The sequence below is a fragment of the Castor canadensis genome, chromosome 1 (genome assembly GCF_047511655.1).
Source record: "Castor canadensis chromosome 1, mCasCan1.hap1v2, whole genome shotgun sequence".
Lineage (NCBI taxonomy): Eukaryota > Metazoa > Chordata > Mammalia > Rodentia > Castoridae > Castor > Castor canadensis.
This window is the reverse complement of record NC_133386.1, coordinates 74,159,080-74,184,301: the sequence shown is the minus strand read 5'-3', so window position 1 is coordinate 74,184,301 and position 25,222 is coordinate 74,159,080. Positions and strand designations below refer to the sequence as shown.

At 36.9% G+C, this 25,222-nt stretch overlaps 1 protein-coding gene across 3 annotated transcripts in view; it reads left to right on the top strand.

Annotated features, from left to right (window-relative positions):
• Orc3 (origin recognition complex subunit 3) overlaps window positions 1-25,222 on the top strand; it is a 58,423-nt gene that overhangs the window by 30,417 nt on the left and 2,784 nt on the right. For all 3 annotated transcript variants that reach the window (XM_020163796.2, XM_020163795.2, XM_020163799.2), the window contains 6 exons: window positions 438-517; window positions 12,192-12,325; window positions 15,281-15,360; window positions 16,298-16,398; window positions 22,801-22,942; window positions 24,618-24,734. In XM_020163796.2, the coding sequence (XP_020019385.1) occupies window positions 438-517; window positions 12,192-12,325; window positions 15,281-15,360; window positions 16,298-16,398; window positions 22,801-22,942; window positions 24,618-24,734 (654 nt within the window). The remainder of the gene's footprint in view (window positions 1-437; window positions 518-12,191; window positions 12,326-15,280; window positions 15,361-16,297; window positions 16,399-22,800; window positions 22,943-24,617; window positions 24,735-25,222) is intronic.

Sequence of the window (25,222 nt, the reverse complement as noted above, 5' to 3'; positions counted from 1 at the left end):
TTAAAAGAGACACAGTACTTCTGCTCCTTGCAAAATTATGCTCTGCTGACCTTTGTCATCTGTAGAATAGCTGTTAATGGAAGAATTCCTAATTTTCAGATCCTTAACTCAAAAGTTTTGGAGAACAAATACAAGAATTTTAAGACTGAATTGTTTTTGAGGTGATTTCTGCCATTGAGCCTTCAAAAGCCTTTTTCTTTCTTTTACCATTTTCTTATTGGAAAGTGTCTTTGATATCAGCCATTCCCAATGTTTTATTTTGCTTTTTTGTAAATTATATTTTTGTACTGTGTTCATGTAATACGTGCCATGAAGCTTGTTTCATCTAAAGAAATTAATGTTGTAATAACATTAATTTTTTGTGTTAAGCACATATGATTTTAATAAGGTAATGTGTATGACTTTGGGTTCCTCACAAATACATTGTTCACTTACAGATCAGAGAGTTGTACTGCACATGTTTAGAAAAGAACATATGGGATTCAGAAGAGTATGCATCTGCCTTGCAGTTGTTGAGGTAATTTTTTCGTTTTTCATTTCTTTTTTTGCATGCTCTGAGCCTGCCAGTAAGTAACACCTTCCTCCAGAGCACTGCTGCCAAAAAGTTTCATAAGTAGCCATATTGTGTCTAAGAATATTTGTATGTAGCTTATGGTGTTTTAAGGTAGCAGCCATGCGCTTCGTTATTAGACTTACCTTGTTTTTGAGTTTATGTCTTTTAAAGGAAAATCTGTGGTTGTTTAGTCAAATATTGACACTATACAAGGAGATCTCAGACATGTTTCTTTTTTTTTTTTCTTTTTTTTTATTCATATGTGCATACATTGTTGGGGCCATTTCTTCCCCCAACCCCCCTCACTTCTGGGCAGAACCTGTTCTGCCCTCTTCTCCAATTTTGTTGAAAAGGAGACATAGCAATAATAAAAAAGGCATAGCATGTTTTTTGTTGTTGGTTTTTTTGTTTGTTTGTTTGTTTGCAGTATTGGAACTTGAACTCAGGGCCTTGAGCTTGTTAGGCACTCTACCACTCAAACACTCCAAAAGACCTTTTTTGTGTAGGGTATTTTCAAGATAAGGTCTCAGTAACTACTTGCCCTGGCTGGCTTCGAACCATGATCCTCCTGATCTCTGCCTCCTGAGTATCAGGATTACAGGCGTGAGCCACCTGCACCCAGCTAGGCAGTTGCCTTGATGCCTTCCCCCACCTAAGCTGGCTCTGTCCACATTAACGTTGGATAATTCATAAATTATCTAGTGTTATATAAATAAGAGACCCTTTACCATCCCTGGCAAATGTACCTTGGGAAGTTTCAATCATTTGTATCTTTTGTTTTACTTTTTTTTTGGTTGTTTTATTTTGTGACAGAGTCCTGCTGTGTAGTGTTAGCTGGCTTCAAACTCCTAATCCTCCTGTCTCAACCTCCCAAATGCTAGAATTATAGGCATGCACCACCATACCTAGCTTTGACTTAACTTGTTAAATGTATGGTGGCTTCTTAGTATTCTATAAAAATAATGACCACTTGTTTAGCAAGAAAGAGAAGTCACATGTGAGCTAGACTTTTTTATATACAGGTTTAGGACTCTCTGCAGTAGATAAAAGTGCTCATGTGAACATAACTGAAGAAGTCTGGAAACTGAATGTTTTTGTAGCTTTAGTTTCCTCTGTGCCCACAAGAAAAGAACAGATGGGCACAGCAGGAGGGAAATTCACACTCAAAGCACTCTAAGTTCAGAAACTTAATAATACAAATGTTAGTGATCTAGCAGGTGCAGTCTAAGATGTGAAACTAGTTTTACGCTATCTGGAAAAATAACTCCCCATAGACATTGCATCACCACTAAAAAACTGTTGTTTTATTTCATTTTTTAAAATCCCAGTAAACTTTCTGTGTGTTTATAAATTTGAACTACAATATTTCTGGGACTGGTTTTGCTTTCTATTGAAGTAAACATCCTTATCTTAAAATACCCAGTTAATTAATTCTTACTAGATTTTCAGTTTTAATTTCATAATTAGTGGTTGTCTTCCTTCTTTAGTTAGTCTTCCTAAATTCATAGATTGCTTTGTCAGAGAATTTATTCATTTCCTTCTGAGCTTCTGTGGTCTGTTAATCTTGGAGTACAGCCCATTCCAAGTAGGGTATAATAATAGTAATGGTGACAATAGTAACCACCATTTGTTGAAGGCTTGCTATGTACCAGGCCCTATCTTTGGCACTTTCAGTACATTTTCTGATGTAATACAGTACACCTTAATGGCATATACTATGATTCGTATTTTAATGCAGAGGAAACTGAAGCATGAATAGCCATTGAGTGACACCCTTGAAAATCACATAGCTACAGATAAAACAATGAGAGGGTTTTTGTTATTGTTGTTTGTGTTTGTTTGGTTGGTTTGGTTTTTAGACAGGGTCTTGCTATTTAGACTGTGTAGACTGACCTCAAACTTGTGATTCTTATATCTCAGACTACTAAATACTGGGATTACATGGATGTTCCACCACAACCACAGTACCTTGAACTATTCTTTGCCAAGATCTAAAATATGAGTATGAGGCTCTGAGAAAAGCAGAAACAATAAAGAGAAAGTACAATTTCAGTCATTTTGTTAAGCTGAAGTCATAAATACAGTCCATCAAAAGCATAGAAATGTGAAAAACACTGCAGATCAAATATAGCGGCTATAGCAAGGACAAGTAAGTTTGGGTACCACAAAAGAGGAAAAGTGTCTGTGAGCTCCCAGACTGGGACTAATCTTTCCTCCTCTGCTCATACTAGATGGGGACAAAAAGTCAGGGACACTTTTCCATTTAGGAATTCTTATTCTCTGTTGTCAAACTTATTTTCAGGTCATGAGAGGGAATAAGATGAAAATGATCACTGAATGTTGATTTGGAAAGAAAGTCTGCTAACATACTATTAGGAACAAATATCTTCATAAAATTTTCAGTTTGAATATTTTTGTAAAAATGAAATTAAAGAGCAACGCATGGTGGTGCATGCCTATAATCCTAGCACTGGAGTGGCTGAGGCAGGAGGATCAGTGATTGAGGCCAGGCTGGACTATAAAGCAAAATTCTGTCTCAACAAAAAGGAAAACAACAACAATAAAAAATTAGCTTAGAAGACAATATTTCTCTTGAAAAACTCTTTTTTTCTAAAGACCGCCATTTTTAAATAACCATTGAACTACCTGATGTACTATTTCATGGCTGTTTAAAAATATCTACGGGGAGTCAGGCATGGTGCCACACAGCCTGTAGTCCTAACTACTCAGGAGACTAAGGCAGAAGAATTGCTTCTGCCCAGGAATTTGAGGCTAGACTGTACAACATAGCAAGTGAGACCCTGTCTCAAAACAGCAACAACAATAAAAACATTTATGAGGAATTTTCATAACATTAGCAAATGTCACATATTCATAAGGGGAAAAAAAGACAGAACTTTGAATGTTTTTTTAAAATTATGTAACAGCCATTATTTTGTGGTGGGGGGGGGTGGGGTGGGAATCATGCAAGTATGCATTTGTAATAGATGTCCTAATTTGACAATGGTAGTTATGCTATAGATCTTCTATAACTGTTCCTTAAAAAAAAGTCAGTGAAGAATGAAAGATATGAGTTAATATTGTTATATAAGAATATGTTTTAAGATAAGTTGTGACTTGGGAACAAGAAGTAAACAATGATGCTAACCCAATAGAGAGCTGAGTGAATACACTGCTTTTCCTGATCAGCTGTGAAAGACTTAACAAAGAAAAATTTACCTTCCTATAGGAGAAAATTTCTAAACACTCACCAAAAATTAAACACTAAACCAAGAATTTTTCAGACTTCTAAAGTTTACAGAATCTTGTATAAATGATAAAGTGTTTGGGTTTTTTTTCTTTTTTTAACTGTACTGGAGTTTGAACTCAGGACCACCTGCTTGCTAAGCAGGCATTCTGCCACTTAAGCCATGCCTTTAGCCATTTTTTGCCATAGTAATTTTTGGAATAGGGTCTTTTTGCCCAGGGCTGGCCATGGACATATGCTGGGATTACATACATGTACCACTGTGCCCAGCTTATTGGTTGAGACTGGGGTCTTGCTAACTTTTTGCCTTGGGCTGACCTTGAACAATGATCTTTCTAATCTCAACCTTCCCAGGAGCTGAGATTACAAGTGTGAGCCACTGAGCCGAGCTCATATGTGAAGTCTTGAGGGTGATATAAACTAGAGTCCTCAGTTTATAGGAACTGATGGATCAGCTCAACCTGAAGCATACTGTACTCTCCTATCAGTAGCAGTGAACTCTTGAGGATAATAAAACATTTGCCCCAATTCTGAGGGAAATTTGCTTTTTTCTCTACCTCTATCAGTTGAAACTTACTCATCTACAGTTATCTTATTTTCTTTCAAACAAGGAAACCAAGGCCAGAAACATTGACTTTTTTTCTAGTTGACAGAGTAGAACCTTAAGTCAAATCTTCAAAGTCAGTACATTTTTCAGCCCTATTCCAATTATTTGAGAGGTGACTGTAAAAGGAAATGTATGGGATTTAGGCCCATAGATCATGTTCAGAGTATATACACAATTTTACAATAAGCCAGGAGTGGGAGTTTCTGCAGACTCAAACACACCATCCCCCACCTTAACACTCATCTGCAGCACAATGTACAGACGCAGTTTCCTCTGCTCACCCCAAGTGTAACCTTAGGAGCTTACTGTAAGAACAAACTTACACATTGAAGTTGACTGACAGCCAAAGGAATTTAAGTTGAATGGAATTGTTCTAATTTCTGAGTAAGGCTTTTGACTTTAATAGTAATATATAAGCAGGTCGGCTCAGCTTTCATTGAACTGAAAAAAAAAATGATCTGAATAATACTAACTTTTTTGATCATGTCAACTTAGTTCAAAGAGATTAGAAATTTGGAATTTAAATAATGCATTGTTTCCTGACTGCAGAGCAACTTTAGAGCTAAAGGTGTAGTTGGGAAAATTGACATGACTTCACAATCTATGATATGCTTATAATATTCTAGATTTATGTATGCAAGAGCTATAAAATATAGCCACCAAAATGTAACTTCATTGTTTTGGAACAGGATTGCCACTCCTGAATTTGCATTACATTAGGCTCTCCATAATTATCTATAGGCTTGGCATGAAATAAGCCAAAAATTAAATTATTGACTATTAAAAGCATAATATATTGAGTCACTTTTTTGAGTAATGGTTTTCATGCTTTAGGGTGCATAAGAATCAACTAAGGTGTAATAAACATGTAGATTTCTGCCATCTTCCTAAAGATTGTGAATATACTGCCGAGAACCTGGATGTGATAGAGCTATAGTTTGGATGTGGTTCATACAAAGATTCATACATTGGAAGCTTAGTCCCTAGTATGGCATTATAAGATACGGTGGAACCTTTAAGATGTGGCTGCAGTACGGTGTGCTTAGGTCACTGGAGGAACTGTCCTCAGAAACAATTAATGCTGATCTCACACAGTAAGTTAGTTCTTCTGAGAATGTGTTGTTATGAAATGCAAGATTGGCCCTCCCCACTGTCTGGCTTCCTTTCCTCCGTTGGTCATATGATCTCTCCTCACACCACCTTTAATGCCACGTAGCCAAGGGGACCCTCACCAGAGACAAAATTGATGGAGCTGTGTGTCCAACTTTGGACTTTTCATCCACCAAAACTATGGGCTAAATAAACCTCTTTCCTTCCAAAGTAACTGGCTTTGGGAATTCTGTTATAACAATGATAAAAGAATTAATATAGATAGTTGGCAGGAATTTGTATTAATCAGTCATCTAGCATATTCAGACAAATAGCCCTAGAGGAGATGCTTTGAAAAACACTATTCTAGAAAATAAATAAGGAAGAAGAAAAAAAGGGGGGAAAAATGGAAACCTCAAAGGAGAATTCTTTTTCCATGGAAAAGCAAGATGGTTCCAAATTGGTTCCAAAACTGGGCTGAGATATTATATTGCTAATACTGAGCATATGATAATAGAAGAAAAATCTGAATTTTTATTTTAAATTTATTAAACAGCTAATGTCACTACGCCTTTTTTTTGCTCGTAAAATTTAGGTTAGAAATTAATTTTTAAACTCAGAAATAACTGATGAAGCTTAAGTTTGACAACTTCTTCTATGTTGTTAACTCAAGGTTATACTTTAAAATACATCAATAAATATGTGTGTATTTTATCTTATGAAAGGTCTTTCTAGCCATAGGATGAAATTAAGTTTATTTATTTTGATTCACAGTTTTCCTTAAAAGAGCATGATATACCAAAAAAGTCACCATCACTTCCAGGTACTCATCTAGGGGAATCAGCTTAAGACCCACTCTTGGCTAAACTACCTTTCACTGAGACCTGAGGTCATGAAATTCTTTATTTTATGAATAAGGCATACTTATTGCCTTATTCATCTGTAATGCTTGATTTGATGACAGCTGTGGGCCTTGTCAACAAAGAATTTTGATCAAGTGAAAGATTCAGGTGGACCAGTAGGCAGGTGGTCACAATAAATTAGTAAGAGCTATAATGGGAAGGCCTTGGGTGCTAAGGAACTAATGGTTTGGACAGTTCACCCCCATTTGTGAGGTTGGACAGTTTCTAGGGAGTGGCATCTAGTATAAAATATACTAGAATTCAGAATCTCTGAATTAATCTCTGATTAATTTCAGCCTTTTTGGTTTTGTTTTCTTAATTTCTAGTCTTCATTGACATAACACATTTGCAAACTTGAGTTTTAAATAGTTTTCAGAGGTGTCTTACAGTAGTAATGTCTGTTTGGAACTTGAGAACTTAAAAGTCGAAAGATCTTTCATTTGCCTTGGATTGGCCTGTTTCTTCTTATGGATTGTTCTGCTAATTAGACCTTTATATAGTTAGTACTAAACCGACATGATTGGCTTTCTGCGTGCAGGAGCAGGTTTATTTGCCTGCAAGATAATTGCTTTTAATGATTGCTAAATTTTTTTTTGTCTGAAACAGAAACATTTTTTGTAATGATAACCCATAGCACTTTTAACACATTGTTACAATCCTTTAACCCTCTATCTACCTGATAGTGATATCATCATTTCTTAAGTTAGTTAAATGTTTAATGCTCTTTTCTGGCATTAATGTTTCAAACTTGTTTTTTTCCCTTCTCTTTAGTTCCTGTGGCAACTTTCATACTTTTAAATTTGGGTATTTTCTTTTAAATTTTATTCTATTTTTTAAATAGAATATTGGTTGGAATATACCAAAATCAAAAGGCATTATCATACTGTCTCCAGTTCCTCTCCTCTCATTGTCTTTTAAGCTGATTCCTGTTAGGCTTTTGCATTCCATAAGAACTAGTTTCATCAACGTTTCCAGTGACCTACATGTTCCTAATCCTAATGGTCAGTTCTCTTTATTTCCATAAGCTATAGTCAGCACTTGACAATTATGTTATGGAAGCATCACTGATTACATAGTGACTTCCAGGACTCAGATTCTCTTTGTTTCCCTCCTTCCTCAGCTCGTGCTCCTTCTCAGTCTCTTTGGTGCTTTCTATTCTCTCTGATGACAGTGCCCTGGTTCTTCGTCATAAGCCCCAAACTCCTCTCCTGAACACCAGACTATTATGTCCATCTACCCATCCAATACCTCCAACTTAGATATCCAACATACATCTCTAAGTTGTATCCAAAACTGAACTCATGATGAGAATCCTGAAATCTAGTATCTTTCTGCAGTTTCTTCATTCTTTTGATTGTCCAAGCCAAAAACCTGTGTTCTGCCTCCAGTATTTATCAAGAACGAGACCTCCTCTTCCTTAATGGTATCACTGTGTTTTAAGTCATTGTTGTCTCTCACCTGGATTACTGCATTAGCCTCCTGTCTGGTTTTCCTAGTTTCATACATGTTCCCCTGCATGTTTTTCTCAAAGCAGAATAGTCTATTTAAAACATACCCAATAATGTTACTTACCCATTAAGTCCCCATTTCTTTCAGAGTAAAAACCATAGTCTATATAATGATACCACGTGATCTTTCCCACCCCCATTCTTTTCTCTGACTGCATCTCCGGCTCTCTCCATGTCAATCATCTTAGCCTCCTTACACCTTCTTAAACATAGACACTGTGTTTTGAGATGCAGCATATGTGGTTGGTAGTAAGAACATGGATGAACATGGTGGTGCATGCCTATAATCCTAGCATTTGAGAGGATGGACAAGATGATCATGAGTTCAAGACCAGCCTGGAATATGTAAGGCAACTGTTGCCCTTCCCCCAGAATGGATGTCATGCCAAAGTGTCTAGATTCAAAACTCAGCTTTGTCAGTTACCGATGTTGGGAATCTGGACAAGTTACTTAAAATTCTCTCTACCTCTGTTTCCTTACCTCATACATGAGAATAAAACTACCTCATAAAGTATTCTATCATGACACTTTATACATTTAGACACATATAAATGTTAGTTATCACTAATATCACTAACTCATTGTGTATCATTGCTATAAAACATAATCATCCCTTATTTGATAGAACTCTTCACGATTCCAAACAGTAATCACAAGCATACAGGTTTGCACATTATATAATTACTTCCACAAAATGCATACATTAATAGAGACTTATAAAGGTACATTTACACCAGCAATATATTAGTATGCTTCCCCACACTCTTGCTGGTACTGGGTTTATCATGTGTAAGTATCTTGTTTTCTTTTATGTTTTATGATTGATGGGCTTGTCCATCCCCTATTCCCAAACATACTTACATTTTTATTTTATTTTATTCTGTCTGAAATTATATTTGTATACATAATGTGAGGTAATTTTTTTCAAAATAGTTAATTCCAGCACCTAACATTTCTTCCCCAGTGATCCAGAATGCTACCTCTGGTATATATCAAACTCCATGTGTACCTTGAACTCTTTCTGCATTTTTATTCTTTTCTCATGACCTCTCTATTCCTGTCTAAGTACCATCTGACTTTTTTTTAAAGTGGTATTGGATGTGGAACTCGGGTCCTCATGGTTGCTACATAGGTGCTCTACCATTTCAGCCATACCCCTAGTGCTGCCCCCCACCTTTAATTATTTTATAGGTAGCATCTTGACTTTTTTGCCCAAGCTGGCCTGGACCGTGATAATATGCTTCCCAAATAGCTGGGGTGACAGGTGCTCATTAACACACCAGCTGTTGGTTGAGATTGGGTCTTGCTACCTTTTTTTGCCTGAGCTGCGTTGAAACCATGAGCCCCCTCCCTATCTTTATCTCCAGAGTAGCTGGGATTACAGGTGTAGGATACCATGCCTGGCCTGGTACCATCTAATTTTAATCATTGAAGCTTATAGTTTTTTTTTGGCAGTACAGGTTTTGAATTCTCAGGGCCTCTCACACTTGTTAGGCAAACATTCTATGCCCCAGCCCATACTTTTGATATATTGATAGCCCTACTGCATATACTCAGAGGACACACACATTATCCCTCTTTTTTCCAGAAACACTTATTTTAATCAGAATTGGTTTTAGAACAATTTTTGTTTCACACAGTTAAAGTTATAAATTAATTTGGAATTATTTGTATCTTTGTTAATATTGTTACAACTTAAACTATTGATTTATTGAGCGCTTTCACATTTTTGTAGGTCTTATAAATTTGCTATGAAGTACATTGCTGAGTACTCTGTAGTTTTTATTGCCTTTTTTTTTTTTTGAGAAAACTGTGAAACTTTGAGAGAGTTCAGAGTCAGATATCCAGTTTAAAAAGTTTGCATCATTTCAGCTTATCTTCATTTAAGCCTCTGATTGCCCTTTGCCTGCTTCTGGCACTTTGGTGGGCTCTAGAGATCTGATGCACCAAGCCTTTGCCTGAGACTGTTCCTGGAAATTGACTTCCAGGTCAGGTCCTTAAGCCTCAGATTCTCCTTCATCTTCTCTTAACCTGCACTGGTGTAATATTGACTTTTGTTGTGGTTCTGGTTGAGGTTATTCACCAGACTGCTGAGCAACCACAGGCTCAACTGGTTGAGATTTTTTTTTTTTTTCATCTCTTCTTCCTCTGGGTTTAGATGTTGATCTCACATGGTGGGAAGAAATGAAGATTGCAGAAAGAATCAAGACACAACCTCTCCTAGCACAGTTCTGCCTTTGTTGCCATGTTTGAACATACTCTTTTTTTTGTGTTACATAGTTTAATATAAGGTATTGGTTGCATTTACATACAAGTGTACATACTCACACATCTTTATCTTATACTCACACAGCCACCCTTTAGTCACATCATATGCAAATAATGAGCTTCATCTTTGCTAATGTGTACTTCTTTGGGGGGCGGGGTCAGTGTTTGTTTGTTTGTTTTTTTATTAATGTATCCCAGGCTGCCCTCAAACTTGCAGTCTTCCTGCCTCTGCCTCCTCAGTGCTGGAGTTACTTTTTCAAATTTTATTATAGTGATGAAAGTCTATAATAATGAGTAATAATACTGATAGCAGGAATCTTTGTGAATTCTATGTCTCTATAACTTTATTGGAAAAAATGTATGATTTTATGGGGTAATTTAAGTACTTACTGCTCATCTTTACCTCATGTCTTACTGTTTTACATGAAACTGGAGAGTACTTGGAAAATTAGAAGATTTCTTAGTATTCTGCAAACAGAACATAATCTTTGGTTTAGAATAACAAGAGCAATAACTGTCTGGAAGTTTACATCTGAGGTGAAAGACTATCTCCTCCAGTCAAATGGCACATTAAAAGTTAATAAACTTTGGCTTCAAAGTAATATGACTAAATGCCATTTTTTGGCATCTCCAAGATTAATAATAGAATAGGCCTGGCTGCCTTCCATATTCTGTTATTTGGAGTGCAAAATGGTTGTGAAATGTGGCTGCCTGTAGTTGGGAAGCTGCTAATATGGGTTAGACTTCCCCGGCACTCATCCTCTTCACCCTCCACACACAGCCAGTGCTGGTGATTCCTTGGACACTGGAAATGCTGAGGTTGTCTGCCCGATTAAGGCTAAAGGTCAGGTAGAACAAATTGTTCAAGTGCGTCTAACTTAACGTTTAATACCATCTGGGCAATAGAAAAGCAGGAAATTTAAATTATCTAATGTAATCAAGAGCAAAATGTCTTAGCTTATTTTTCTTTGACCTGTTACCTATTTTTCATTCTTACATAAACAATTATACTTTAGGTAATTATCATAGAAGCAGAAGATTATGTACTGGGGGAAATATTTCTTTTTATTTGCCCACCAGATTCTGTGGCTTTTTTTTTTTTAATTTAAATTTTAGTCAAAGTAACCAGTTAATTTCTTGGTAGTCATAATCTACTTACCTTTACATCTGTTTCTACTAACACAATAATATTAGTATTTTAACCAAATTTTTTATTATAAAAAAAGTCAGACATCAGTTAGTTGTGCAGAATGGTTCCATATTCTGGATTTGACTGATTGTTTCTTCATGGTTAATATTAGAACTTTTGATCATTGTGGTCTTAAATAATTTATATACCTACATAACATTGACTCTGATACCATTTCATGCTGTTATTGTGATTTTAGTGGAGAGATTCTGTAAGTAATGGCTCTGAGGGAGGTTCCTAATTTTGGAGTATCTGTGTTCCCTCTCCATTTCTAATCAAGATTTTTGCTGAGGCCTTGAATGAGTTACTCAGCCACTTTGCCTGTGCCGTGAGTAATGAGCAAAATTTTCTGATTTATTGAAACTTATTTAGAGTTACTGAGTGATGTTAATAAGGCCCATAGGAAATAGAAAATGTAGTTTAAATGGTAATAATTAGAAAAATGATTATGTTACTTACATTTTTGGTACTTTCAAGCAAGCTTGCATTTAACATGTCATGTTTCATTCATTTAATTTTTTCGTCTCCAGCTAACCTGTGAAATGTGCAAGTTATAATTTCTATTTTAAAGACAAGGAAGCTAAGAATCAAGTGTCAGAGCCAAGCTGTGAACCCAGATCTTTATTTTCTATGCTACACTTTACGCTAAGAACTCTTCAAGAGTACTTCTGAATGTCTCATACATTAAGGAAAAGCTCTCCAAAAACTGTGGGAACTACTATAGAACATTTTATGCCATCTTCTTCTGAGCAGAAATATTTATGTAAAAAATGTTTTTAAGTATATTCATTTTCCAGTCACATTACATCTCCTGTCACTCTTTTCCAGGATGTTGGCAAAGGATGAACTGATGACCATACTCCAGAAATGTTTCAAGGTTTTTAATTCCTCTTCTGAAAAGCAGCTTGGCAGCACAGCAAAGAGAATAGAGGAGTTCCTGGCTGAGTTTCAGAGCCTCGATGGTGAGAGTATAATATCCTGCCAATTCTACTGGCAGTGCCACTCAGCTAAGCAAACTGACATGGAAACCCCATGGTCCTGATGTGCTGAGAGATGAAGAAATGAAGTAGTTCTTGATCAGTCACTATGCCAAAGCCTCAAAAAAAAAAAAGCAAGCTGCTTCTCTCTTAGATTTGGTTCAAACAATGCAGAGCATCAAACAGAGAAAAAAATTCTTCAGGTGGACAGTTGGGATTTATCTAAGAAAAAGGCAACAGAAAGAAAAAGATTGGAGAGAATAGCAGGGCATTATAATTAAGGGGGCTCCTTTTAGGTGTTTTCCTTAAGTATTTCATCAAGTTCTTTATGGATTTCAGACATTCTGCATAAATCATTTTAAGCCTGAAAAATTAATAGCTATCAACTGCTTGTACAGTCAAGAGGCTCATTGGTATGCTGATTTACAGAATATGCATGAGGCTGGCTTTAATCAGATTTACAAAAGCTTGCATCTTTCAGTCCAAAATGAACTGAGGCAACCTGGCACTCCTTGGTATTGGAAGGTTGTAGTGGCCTTTCTTTTGCAAGACCATGATCATTTTTATTTGCTTGGGGTTTCCTGATTTTGTGTAGGTAGTCATGTTCTCTTCCCTAATGTGCTAGGCCTTTTGTGTTCTTATGGTACCCCACAGCTTGATACTGATCATTTACTTTTCATGGGCTCTTCTCTTTCTCTGTTTCTAGCATTGAGTATGGTATTCTTTAGGTTAAAACAAAAATTGTACTTATTCCCTATTTAGGGAAAGATTTAATGACATTTGGGGACAGAAGCAGCTTTAGTGCATAAGCTCATAGAATTAGAAATGACATAGTGAAAGTATCTTATTTGGAATGCCCACTTTAATTGTTTTGGCAAACTTTTACAAATCTTTTGGATTTGGCCAGGCATAGTAGTACATGACTGTAATCCCAGCTATTTGGAAACTGGAGACAGGAGGATCAAAGTTTGAGGATACATGAGAAAACATTAGTGAGACCCTGTCTCAGAAACAGTCTGGAAACTGGAGATGTGATTCAAGTAGTGAAGTACAAAGCACAATGCCCTGAGTTCAAACCTCAGGACCACAAAAAAAAATAATAATAATTAAAGAAAAAAGAAAACACTGTACCATCTATTCAGGAGGTAGAAGACTAGCTGGAACAGAAGTGTGAGACCTTATCTGAAAAACAAACAAAAAGGAAAGGATTGGAGGGCTGGGAGTACCACTTAGTGGGTAGCACACTTAACCTGACAAGCTAGAGGCCTTGAGTTCAATCCTCAGTACTGGAAAAAAAATCAAAAAAAGTTCGATTCAGAAACCTATATTTTTCTATAGATTTCTATAGATACTGAAAAATCTGTATTTCTCAGTAGTTCTAGCACAGAGCACCTACTGACTGTTCATTGTAGAAGATGAAAGGGAAAGTTTGCCTGGCTATAGTGGCCTGGAAAGACAGAATGAGGAAGTTCGCTACAGGACTAAGGGGGTTCCCTCCAGTTGATGTGTAGATATTGTTCTTTTGCCATCATAGCATCAGCCAATTTTCAGAGCCTAAAAATGTTAAGGGGTTGGAAGTTGGATCATTGAGTCCAGCTACAATCAGCAGCTAGAGTCCAGGGAAAGAAAGAAACTTGCTTGAGATTGCACAGATAGCTCTAGTAGGTAGCACCCAGACTATAGCCTACCTTTCTCAGCCACAGATCATCCATGCACAGGGAAGGCCTACCCTTAAGGACATAAATTGTGTCAAAGGCTTAGAAGAATGTAAGATGTTAGATAAGTTTCAGTATTTTACATGAGTAAAATGCTCATGGACTCATGAGGATTTCTGTAAAAAGAAACTGCAGATGTCATAATTTTAGAGTTCATGAGCTAGTGAACAAATTACATGATACACTAGCACTAAAGGGATGTAGCTTTTTCAAATGGGAAAATTAAAGATTAAGACAGTCAGCCATCTTGAAGAAATGTCTATTTCTTGATTTTCAAAAAAAATCTTTGTTAGTTACAAAGTTACTAATCTCATTGGATAAATAGAAATATTTGACTGTTTGCTCTCTGGTTCCTTGGCACTAATTACACATTACAGTTTGGACTTAAAATTATATCTGGAGAGGGTTAAATAGGACAGAGTGTCCTATCAGAATTACTTTTAAGGCTCTGATACATATTAATGAAATGGAGTAAGGAGTTTAATAGATATTGTAATCTTAAATCATGCCTTTCTTGAGCCAGGAATTATCAATAGATGAGAAGAAATGCATGTTTTTGAGAATAATGCATATTCTCCAGCTGTATTCCTTCTGTCTTATATTTGGGCCAAATCATATGAGTGTCAGGTTCCCAGCACAGCTTGCACTTTATCAGAGCCACATGCCCTCCGGAAGAAGCACAGCAATACATTCTAACAGTTAGGGGTTTTTGTTTTCTTTGATAAGGAGCTATCATACACTTTATGTTTTCAGTGGATTACTTCACCATAGTACTCTTTTCATACTCACTGTTAGGTCAAAAATAGTGAATTGGAAGGTGGAGACCAGGTTTGCTAAGGTGCAGATTATGTTGTTTACAACCTTGGCATAGTCAAAGGGAAATAGTTTTAAGTTTGTTTGATTTTTTTTTATAGGTGTTTATAATACAAATATTTGAGGCTTTTCACTGTTGATTTAAGGGGATTTTGTTTGATTATGTTTTGGTTTCATTGTGGTAACACTTAAAATTCAGTAGCTGGTTTTTTGAACTCACAGCAACATAATTTATGTAATATTTATTGATCTTCATCTTCTGAGAGAAATCATTTATCTGATGACACCTTGATCCCTTACCACACTAAAAAAAGAAAAAGTAAAATTTATTTTCTTTGGATTGATACAAATGTTTGTTCTCTTGACTTGGGTTTATCCTAATTGCTGCTGTGTGTTGCTTTTATATTAAAAGTGGAAGCCAAAGAAGAAGAAGAAGCTTCTGGGTCACAGCCAAAGGGCCTACAGAAGACAGATCTCTATCATCTGCAGAAGGTCAGGTGTCTTTCTTCTCCTTCTAGCTATATTGTGTGATGCTCCCTTTTTTCAGTTTGTGCTCTAGATTAACTCTGCCTAGATGGTTTTGTTTTCATTTTTAAGCCACAGCCAGGAGAAATACAAACTTTATAACTTACTTACAAATGGAGCATCCTGTTTATCCTGCTGCCATCTTCAGCTCTACAGTCACCAATTTATTATACAACATGGGTAGAAACAGAATTACTAGTACTAAAGAAAAATGGGAACAAACATGGTTGCAAAACACCAACCAAACAAAAACCCTGATTATTTATCTGATTTTTTTTTGGTTGGTTGGTTAGGTCAAAAGAGCCTAACCCATTAGTTTTAAATACTTTTCTTTACTTTTTTATTGTGTAATCACAGTATAGAGCAGAAATTTGAACCACAGTATGTCCAGTGTATTCTTTTCAGATAGTTCTCACTTTAGGATCTTGATTTTTAAAATGCAAAACCTTCTTTGTACCATAATACCAAGTTATGGTAAATGTAGCATAAAGTTTCAGTCTTAGTGAAACAAAGCATGTAGAATCTATTCTGTTAGTATGACAAAAAAGCAAGGTGGTGGTGGTGGTGGTTGATGTTCTCTTTTTCCTTGTCTTCTCTTCTTTCACTTCTACCTCTTTCTACTTTTCTTCCCCCTTTTTTTCTTTTTCTTAAGTGAACAATTGAATTCTGAGTAGTAACTGAGCAATGACATTAACGTCTCCTTTTCTCCCTGAAAATTCACTTAATGTATATTTAAAACAAAACATCTAAGAGGAGAGATTCTTGTCAGACCTTCTAAGTAAAAAATAAAACTCCACCCTGCCTTCTGAAAAGGGCATTGGTTGCCTCTGCCTGAGTAAATGTCCCCTTCTGAAGGTTTTTCTGTTTCACTGTCACCAGAAAAGATATGTTCTTTCACCCATAGTCCTTATTGGAAATGAAGGAGTTAAGAAGAACAAGTAAGAAGCAAACCAAGTTTGAAGTACTCAGAGAGAGAGTTGTAAACTTCATTGACTATCTGGTGAGGTGAGTCTGTTGCTCCTAAGAGCTAGAAGTCATCTTTTTCTAAAAAAACACTGGTATAATAGCTACTCATAACCAATCCAGGACATTTTCTCCTGCTCTTTCATGTACCTTCAAATCAACTTTGAATTATCGGTTTTATTTCTTTTCTTTCTTTATTAAGACATCCAATCAAATGACTTAGTTTGTTCTTTTACTGTCAGTTCAAGAATGCAGGCTTCAATTTGACCTTAGTTCATCAAGCCAGCTGGGGAACGATAAAGTTAAAAAGTGTTTTTCCCTTTCTAATAGCAGTGTTTACATTACACTTCATCATTGCTCTGTCTTTGCTAGGAGTAAAAATGCTGGATCTGGGCCAACCCCAGAAAACAGATTTGTTATGCTGCTCCATTTTGTCCTGAATTAAAGGTCTTATAATTCTGAAGAATGCCAGGGCAACTCATAAGAGCAGCACTGAATGCATTGTTGAGCTGTCTACTCAGTAAATGTAGACGTCTTCCAGTTCAGCCTGTATTTTACAATGATTACTTCTAGATCGTTCTGAATCATGGATTTCCCAAAAGGCAGCTTTATTGTGATTATGCAAAATCACTCATCCAAGCTACCTTTGGGGAAGTTTGGGCCTTGCTACAGATAAAAATGGGAGGTGTGGAAAAGTAAATGATTAATAATTAAAAAGTAAAGCACACTTTATCATTGTTGATTCTGGTTTTTAGTGGCAGTTCAGACTATTAAACAGCAGGTAAAGCACTGAATAGAATAAAAAGTAGTGAAAAAATAGTCACTTAGATATTGAACACAAAGAGTTTTGGTTTTTGTTTGTGTGTTTTGTGGTACTAGGATTTTTGCTTTTGTTTTTTCACCCAGAGCCTTGCTTCCAGCCCTTTTTGCTCTAGTCATTTTTGAAATAGGGTATCATGTCTTTGCCTGGGCTTGCCTGGACCGTGATGCCCCTGTTTACACCTCCTGCATAGTTGGGATGACAGGGGCACACCACCACTCAGCTTTATTGGTTGAGATGTGGTCTCACTAAATTTGTGCCAGGGCTGGCCTTGGACCTCAATCTCTACATCCCGAGTGGCAGGAGTTACAGGCATGAGCCAGTGCACCTGACCGCAAAGGGTGGTTTTTTGGGTTTTTCCCCCCTAAATGTATTTCCTGAAACATTTCCATTTTTTTAGGACAATGTGATGGCAGTCATTTTTCCTAGTTATTGAATAGAAATTAATCCCAGGAAAGAGGCAAAATGATCAACTGAGTATGACAAGAAGACTAAAAAGAGAAAAATGTGTCATAACAAAATGATGCATTCCAGTATTGAACTGAATAACATTTTAGAACTGATATACTTAACTTTACTCAGTGAGGCTTTCCTGTTCTTGTAGTTTCTAGTCCCAATCTCCTGACTCTTCTCTTTTCCAAGTTGTGACCATTGTGGTCATATGAGATTTAACAGATTTATCTGCCCAAGTATCAGGGTCCAAAGTTTTTACAAATTTCCAAATTATAGGTTCTGGAACCATAGTAACCATTTCCCTTTAAGATCTTTGGCCTGACTTTTCAGGCTTTCTGAGCAGTTGCTGAATAATGCTGAACATGACTGAAATGTGTTGTTAATCACTGGATTTCCCATTCGAAAACTTCATATCTTTTTTTTTTTTTTTTTAAGTTTTTTGGGTGCAGAAGTGGCATATCCTCTTCCAGACAAATGATACAGGATGCACAAGTCCACTGTTTTTATACCAAAAATTGTCTTTGTAGTGATTGCTTTGAGGAGCCTGATTTCTAAAATCAGAATTTGCCTGTCAGGCTTGGAAAGGGACGGACTGTTAAAGGTAAAAAGGATTACATCTCCATTGAAACTGATGGTACCTGGCTATCTTACAAAGCATGGAAAAGGTAGAATAAATTAGCCCCTCGAGTTAATTTCAGGAATGCGTCCGTCATAATGATAAAACCCCAAATGCCTAATGAATTCATAGAACCCAAGAAGGTGACTGTACTTTGGCCTTTTAGCTAATACCCAGAATATTGAGGTCCCAATCTTAAACAAATGGGGCATATGTAGAAGATAAAGAAAAGCTTGGACAGGAAAACTGAAATTCCCTGTTTAGTTCATCCAGCCCATGGGTGCCTCTGAGGACCATTGTCCAGGCACTTGCACCTATGTCCTGCAGGCCAATGTGGTTCATGAGACTGCATGGGTGATTCACATGCAGAGTGTGTGGGTGGAAGGCATGGATCTGTAACTGCTGACTGCATAGTACCTGGACCGGGAGAGGTTGCCTACAGCAACCCTGTACATGAACTGCACAAAGCCTGGACATGACCTGTTCTATTCCTTAGTCTTGACATGTCTGTGATGAAAAAATGGCCCATCTCAAAAGGAAGACTTAAAGGAGAAAACTGTTAGTAGAGAGTTTAGGCAGATTCAGAGGTTTAGCATTAGGTGGAAAAAATCTAGGTTGTTAGGACAGAGAAACAGCTCCAGTCCTCAGCCACATGCCATTTAGATTCCTAATCCATTTTATGTTTTCGGTCCTAGGACTGTGAGTCACTCAAAAGGCTAGGAAGCCTGGGTGGTACCACAAAACAACTTGAGGAGGACTTTTCTCCCTTCCCCCTTTCTCCTCATTCATCTTTGCCTCTGTTGTCCACACTTGGATGGCCTGTCCCAGAGAGGAAACATGCAGACTATGGAGTAGGGGAGGTGAACAAGACTTACCATGGCTGAGACAGATACAGAGAAAAGTTCCAAAGCCAAATGCTTTCCATACCTTGTGAGATTCAACTCCTGGCTCAGGCTTGCCAATTTTTTGTTACTGGAGGAGGGATGAGGGGTTCCCACAGCTGCCCAGTTCCCACACAAAACCACAGGTCCTTGAGACCCACAAACATGAAAAGCATTCAGGGTATCTCACACCAAGGAGTCTCAAAAGTAGAAGTTTTGTTGGTAGAACTGGGATTTGAACTCAGGACTTTTCACTTGCAAAACAGGCACTCTGCTGCTTGAGCCACACCTCCAGTCCATTTGCTCTGGTAATTTTAGAGATGGGGTCTTGTTAACTATTTACCCAGACTGGCCTTGAACCTCAATCCTCCCAATCTCAGCATCCCAACTAGCTAGGATTACAGGCATGGGCCACTGGTGCCCAGCTAGAAGGTAGAAATTTTATTAAGGATTTATCTTAGTATTACAGGATAAAGTAGGGAGAAGTGGGGGTGGGTGAAGAAAGAAACATTTCCTGCTCCCTGTGCAAGAAATGGGAGTAAAGACTCCTAGAACTTAATATCTTTACCAAGATTGTCTGTCCCAAGAGGGAAGTGACTAGGATTTTAACTTGTTAAAGCTAAAAGGGAAAAGGAAAGAAAGAGAGGGAGAGGAATGGAGAAATGAGGTCAAAAGGCCCTCTTCATTTCTCCACACTGCATCCAAGGGCCACAGTACAGATTTATTAACAGAGGTTATAGAAGTCTAGAGAAAGACATCTTCTAAAAATAAGCAGGAGGCAAGAGGTCACAGTTAACAGCTCTTGACAGAAATACTGACAGGTGAGAATAAGTTGCCAAAAGAGTGGCCACTTTCTAAGTTACTGTTTTCACCAAAATCATGCTTCAACTTTGTAGCTTATGTTGCTAACAAATCCTACAAGTTCCCTCAAGTCATCCCATTGGGAGAGGGCCTATCATTTGTTACAAACCCTGATGTGAATTCAGAATGAGCATCACACAGTGATCTGCTTATTTCTTATCACAGCAAATACACGTAATAGTATATTTTTGTACCAACCCATTGGACAAAAATTGTATGATACTGTTTTATCACTGTTGTTCAACTAATATAGCCCAGTGCAAAGAAAATAAAAGCAGATACTTTATTTGAAGATATCCAAAAAATCTTGGGATTTACATGGATTTCAAGCATTAAATGTAAAGATATTTTAAAAGGATAGAAGTACAAATGTGAGATAATAGTTTGAGGTTCTATAGTTGACTTTGGTTGCCTAATTAGATTTCTAATCTTCATTACATGTTGGAACTTCAGTAATGTCTCTTACACACACACACACATATTGGGACTTGAACCCAGGGTTTCACACTGCTACACAAGCACCTTACCACTTGAGAATGATGCCCCAGCCCTCAACATTTCTTTTAGTGATAGCCACATGGAGTAACTGCATGAGGTTGGTATAGGTATAAAAAGTTCTGTTTATGGTCAGAACTTTCAGATTTACCAATCCAGCCATCCAGGAAGGTATCACAGAAAGCATTTCCTGAGGCCATAGCTGAATTATCCCAATCTTGAGTAACTGAGATGATAGCAGAGTGCTCGTCCTTAGTGAGACTCAAAAGCATACACTGTTTGCAAATGGGTTTTGTTCCTGTGGAATCTGGAGAAGGAACAGTGTCTGGAAGTAGGAGTAAGGGGTTAGGAGCTCTTGACATGGGAGGAGGGAGCTGGTAAGGAGTGATGCATCCTGCACACCCATGTTTATTGCGGCACTATTCACAATAGCCAAGTTATGGAAACAGCCAAGATGCCCCACCACTGATGAATGGATTAAGAAAATGTGGTATCTATACACAATGGAATTTTATGCAGCCATGAAGAAGAACAAAATGTTATCATTCGCTGGTAAATGGATGGAATTGGAGAACATCATTCTGAGTGAGGTTAGCATGGCCCAAAAGACCAAAAATCGTATGTTCTCCCTCATATGTGGACATTAGATCAAGGGCAAACACAACAAGGGGATTGGACTATGAGCACATGATAAAAGCGAGAGCACACAAGGGAGGGGTGAGGATAGGTAAGACACCTAAAAAACTAGCTAGCATTTGTTGCCCTTAACGCAGAGAAACTAAAGCAGATACCTTAAAGCAACTGAGGCCAATAGGAAAAGGGGACCAGGAACTAGAGAAAAGGTTAGATCAAAAAGAATTAACCTAGAAGGTAACACCCACGCACAGAAATCAATGTGAGTCAATGCCCTGTATAGCTATCCTTATCTCAACCAGCAAAACCCCTTGTTCCTTCCTATTATTGCTTATACTCTCTCTACAACAAAATTAGAGATAAGGGCAAAATAGTTTCTGCTGGGTATTGGGGGGGGGAGCGGGAGGGGGGGGAGTGGGTGGTAAGGGAGGGGGTGGGGGCAGGGGGGAGAAATGAACCAAGCCTTGTATGCACATATGAATAATAAAAGAAAAATGAAGAAAAAAAAAAAAAAGGAGTGATGCATGTGTTGAATGCCCTTCTTACTTCCTCTCTTCTAGTAGAGCAAGTGTAGGTGGCTTTTCCAGGAAGTAGTGTCCTCTCCAGGAGGAGAGGAGAAAGGACCTGGAAGAAGAGGAATAATGTCTGTGGTGGCTAGTCTATGGTAACTGCTTTTACAGGGAAAGGAGTGGCAGTCTGTTGGTTAGCGCACTTTAATAAGGTCAGGACTAGCCCAAGGAATCTTTATGACAGCATATGAGTTAACTACTTTAATTCAGTTTATAACTAGATCTTTGGGTTGTCTGTGCCAAAAGTTCTACCTGAAGGTCACCTAAGGGTAATATCACCATCATAGCACAGAGCAGCTGATGGGCTCATTAAAAGATTTAAAATTAATTTTTTAATGCCTTATTTTTTAAATTTAAATTTCATTAAAATTGGTTTGCCATCTAGCTCATAGGTGAAAAATAAGAGTCCTAAATTATGCCGGGTTTTTATAGTAATTGAAATTTTATTGATGAATAATTTGTTTTTCATTATTCTAAAACTAAAATTTAGTTTTGCTATCTTCTAAAGTAAATAATTCTTAGGTATAAAAAATTCCTAAGGTGTTACAGCCATGAAAGAGATCAACTAAACCTTTTTTTTTTTTTTTTGGTCATCTCAAAAGAATTTACTAATCTCTCAATTCTAGGTCTAAGGCCTGTGTTTAACACTGCCAAGAAAGAGTAGATTGTTTGCTATGGTAGAGAACGTGGATAGCTCAGTTTTCTAAATAATTTAAAAAATTTATTAAGGTTGAGCATGGTGGATCATTGTCTATAATCCCAGCCACTTGGGTCGGGAGGATCACAGTTCAAGGCCAGCCCACATAAAAAGTTTACCAGGCTCCTTCTCAACAGATATAAGTATATATCTATATAAAAATTTTGTTTCTAAGTTTAACTCAGAAGTAAAATACATAGTTTTTTTGTACTTTAAGAATGTAGAGGAAGCTTATAAAAGAATCATAGGGTGACATACAATTCTGAGTGCATCTGTACTGGTTCTGATATCTTGAGTTTTGTTTTGTTTAGTTGTTGATTTTACTTTCTAAGTAAAGTGTTCAGTCCTCCATAGAGGACTGACAAAACTGTCATATTGAAAATAAACCTTTGTCATATACCTGACTTTGGCTGCTTCAGAAAATACCTTCTGCCTCCCGAGACTCAGCCTCTGCAAGAGGTGCTGTACTTCGGTGCTGCCCACACCCTTCGTGAGCACTTAAATGCTGCTCCGCGAATCGCCCTCCACACTGCACTCAACAATCCTTACTATTATCTGAAGGTAAGAAGCAGATTCACTTCTGAGTGAAGCTTAGGTCTGGGCTTAATTGTCACAAAAATATTGTAACTTTGAGTTCTGTTTTAATGAACAGGAAGCTGGCAGCTCAGGGTTGCACTTCTCATTTGTTTTTAAAACTCTTTAGACTTTAGAGAGATTTTCTAGGCTGGCGCTATACCACTTGAGCCACTCCACCAGCCTAGGGAGATCTTCTAAATCAGTGAAAATACCAATCACTGGTCAACTGGTACTGCTTATCTTTGACCATACGCAAACTGTGTGCCTTTCATATAATAAAACCATATCATAGGAACAAATCTGAGAATATAACGCTGCTTGCTTTTGTGAGAATAAAGGCAACATTTCCTACAGGCATAAGAGATGGTCGGTGCAGACAATGTGGCTCAGTGAAATTATTTAAAGATTAAAATGGTTGTTTCTAATGGAAAAAAATACTTTCGTATTTCACCTTGGATTTTAAATCAAAGAAAAATCTATCCTGAGAGTATCTGCAGAGCTGAATGTTGAGCATGGCCAGCAGTCTGGCAAAACGTCTGGGGCAACACAGCACCGCAGAAGAGCTACTTGCCTAAATTCCAGGCCGTTGCCAGTTCCTACCAGCTCTTTAGTGAGAGAGATTAAAACTACCTTTCTCATGGCAGGTCACATGAGTACTTTAAATATAGCTTTTATATGTATGTATATGTTATGTATATGTATATATATATTACATACATTATACATGTGCATCCAATGTATATAATATAGAATCATACATAATATACATTATACGTGTATAGTGTATTATGGATGTATACATACATACTATAAATTATATGTATATGTGTATGTGAAATAATTTGGGAAGAATTTATAAATTAACTCAGTTAACTGCCTAGAGAAAATGCTGTTTTTTAAAAAAGTTACTTAAGTAATTCCACAAAAACTATGAAAAATATCCTAAAGTACTGGTTTCCCATTGAGAAATCACACACAAGCATGGTAACTACTACAAGAAAATACTAAGTCAGTGGTTTTCAAATGATGGTGGTAGTAGGGAGTATGAATGATTTCATATCATTCAACAAAACACAAGTACTTTTAATATATAAATCACAAGTTAAAACCATTAGACGATCTGTACCCTCTTTGCTAGTAATAGTGGGGGGTCACAGAAAAAAAACCGATGTGATTTCAGCAGTCTTTGGAGGAATAATATCTTGTGCAGGTTATCTATGTGACTTTGTTTCTGAATGAATTTCAAATAGATTGAAAAACTATTGATGGTTTCTGTAAGATGTGTTTACTAATACAGTGTAATAATTGCTAGAATTTGACAAATACTTGAAAATAAATGACAACCATTTTATTGCATATCCCCAAAGAATTCCATAAATTTGGTATGGTAATCAAAAATGTATTATGGTCTCAGAAAATAATTTATGATTAAAATGAAAAATTTGCTTGTCTTCTGACCTGGGAATATTTTTCTAATGACTAAGAGCTAGAGAGATTGTGACTAAGACCTAAGCCTAAATAAGAACTTTAACTATTGAACTGATTAACTCATTTTGTTCCTAATCATTCGTAAAATGTAGTCATTTAAATAAATAAATACATAAATAAATAAATAATAGAATGTAGTCATTAGCTTACTGTGATGTTTTTTTTTTTTTAGAATGAAGCCCTGAAAAGTGAAGAAGGCTGCATTCCAAATATCGCTCCTGACATCTGCATAGCATACAAACTGCACCTGGAGTGTAGCAGGCTAATCAACCTTGTAGACTGGTCAGAGGTAGGTGAAGGAGAATAATAAGCTGTGTATTTGTCTAAGCACTCGACAACTTTCTTAGAATATTTTTATTATATTTTTTGTACTTTCGAACTCATCTTTTATCTCTTAATGTCTTTTATTTAGAAAGCATAAATTTGTTCATTCTTCAAATGTTCCTTAGGAAGTAGCAGCTCAGCAATCCCCACTCCCAATCTCCTGCTCTCTGATCATACATTCCTTAACCCAGCCAATTCTGTATTTATGCCAGGTCAAATGAAGTATGTGATCTGACCTCCTGGTTAGCTTTAAGCAAAAGCTAAACAATTTAGGTCATTTTGTGGCATTCCTACAAAATTAAGAAGTGTATTATTAACTAGTATTTCCCTTTTGCATAAAAAATAATTGGAATGACTACACAAGATTTAGCAATCAGGAAATACAAGAAATGCTTGGCAAGGCAGTGGATAACTGTTGCTGTTCTTTAAAGTAAATACTCTTTTTCAGAATGC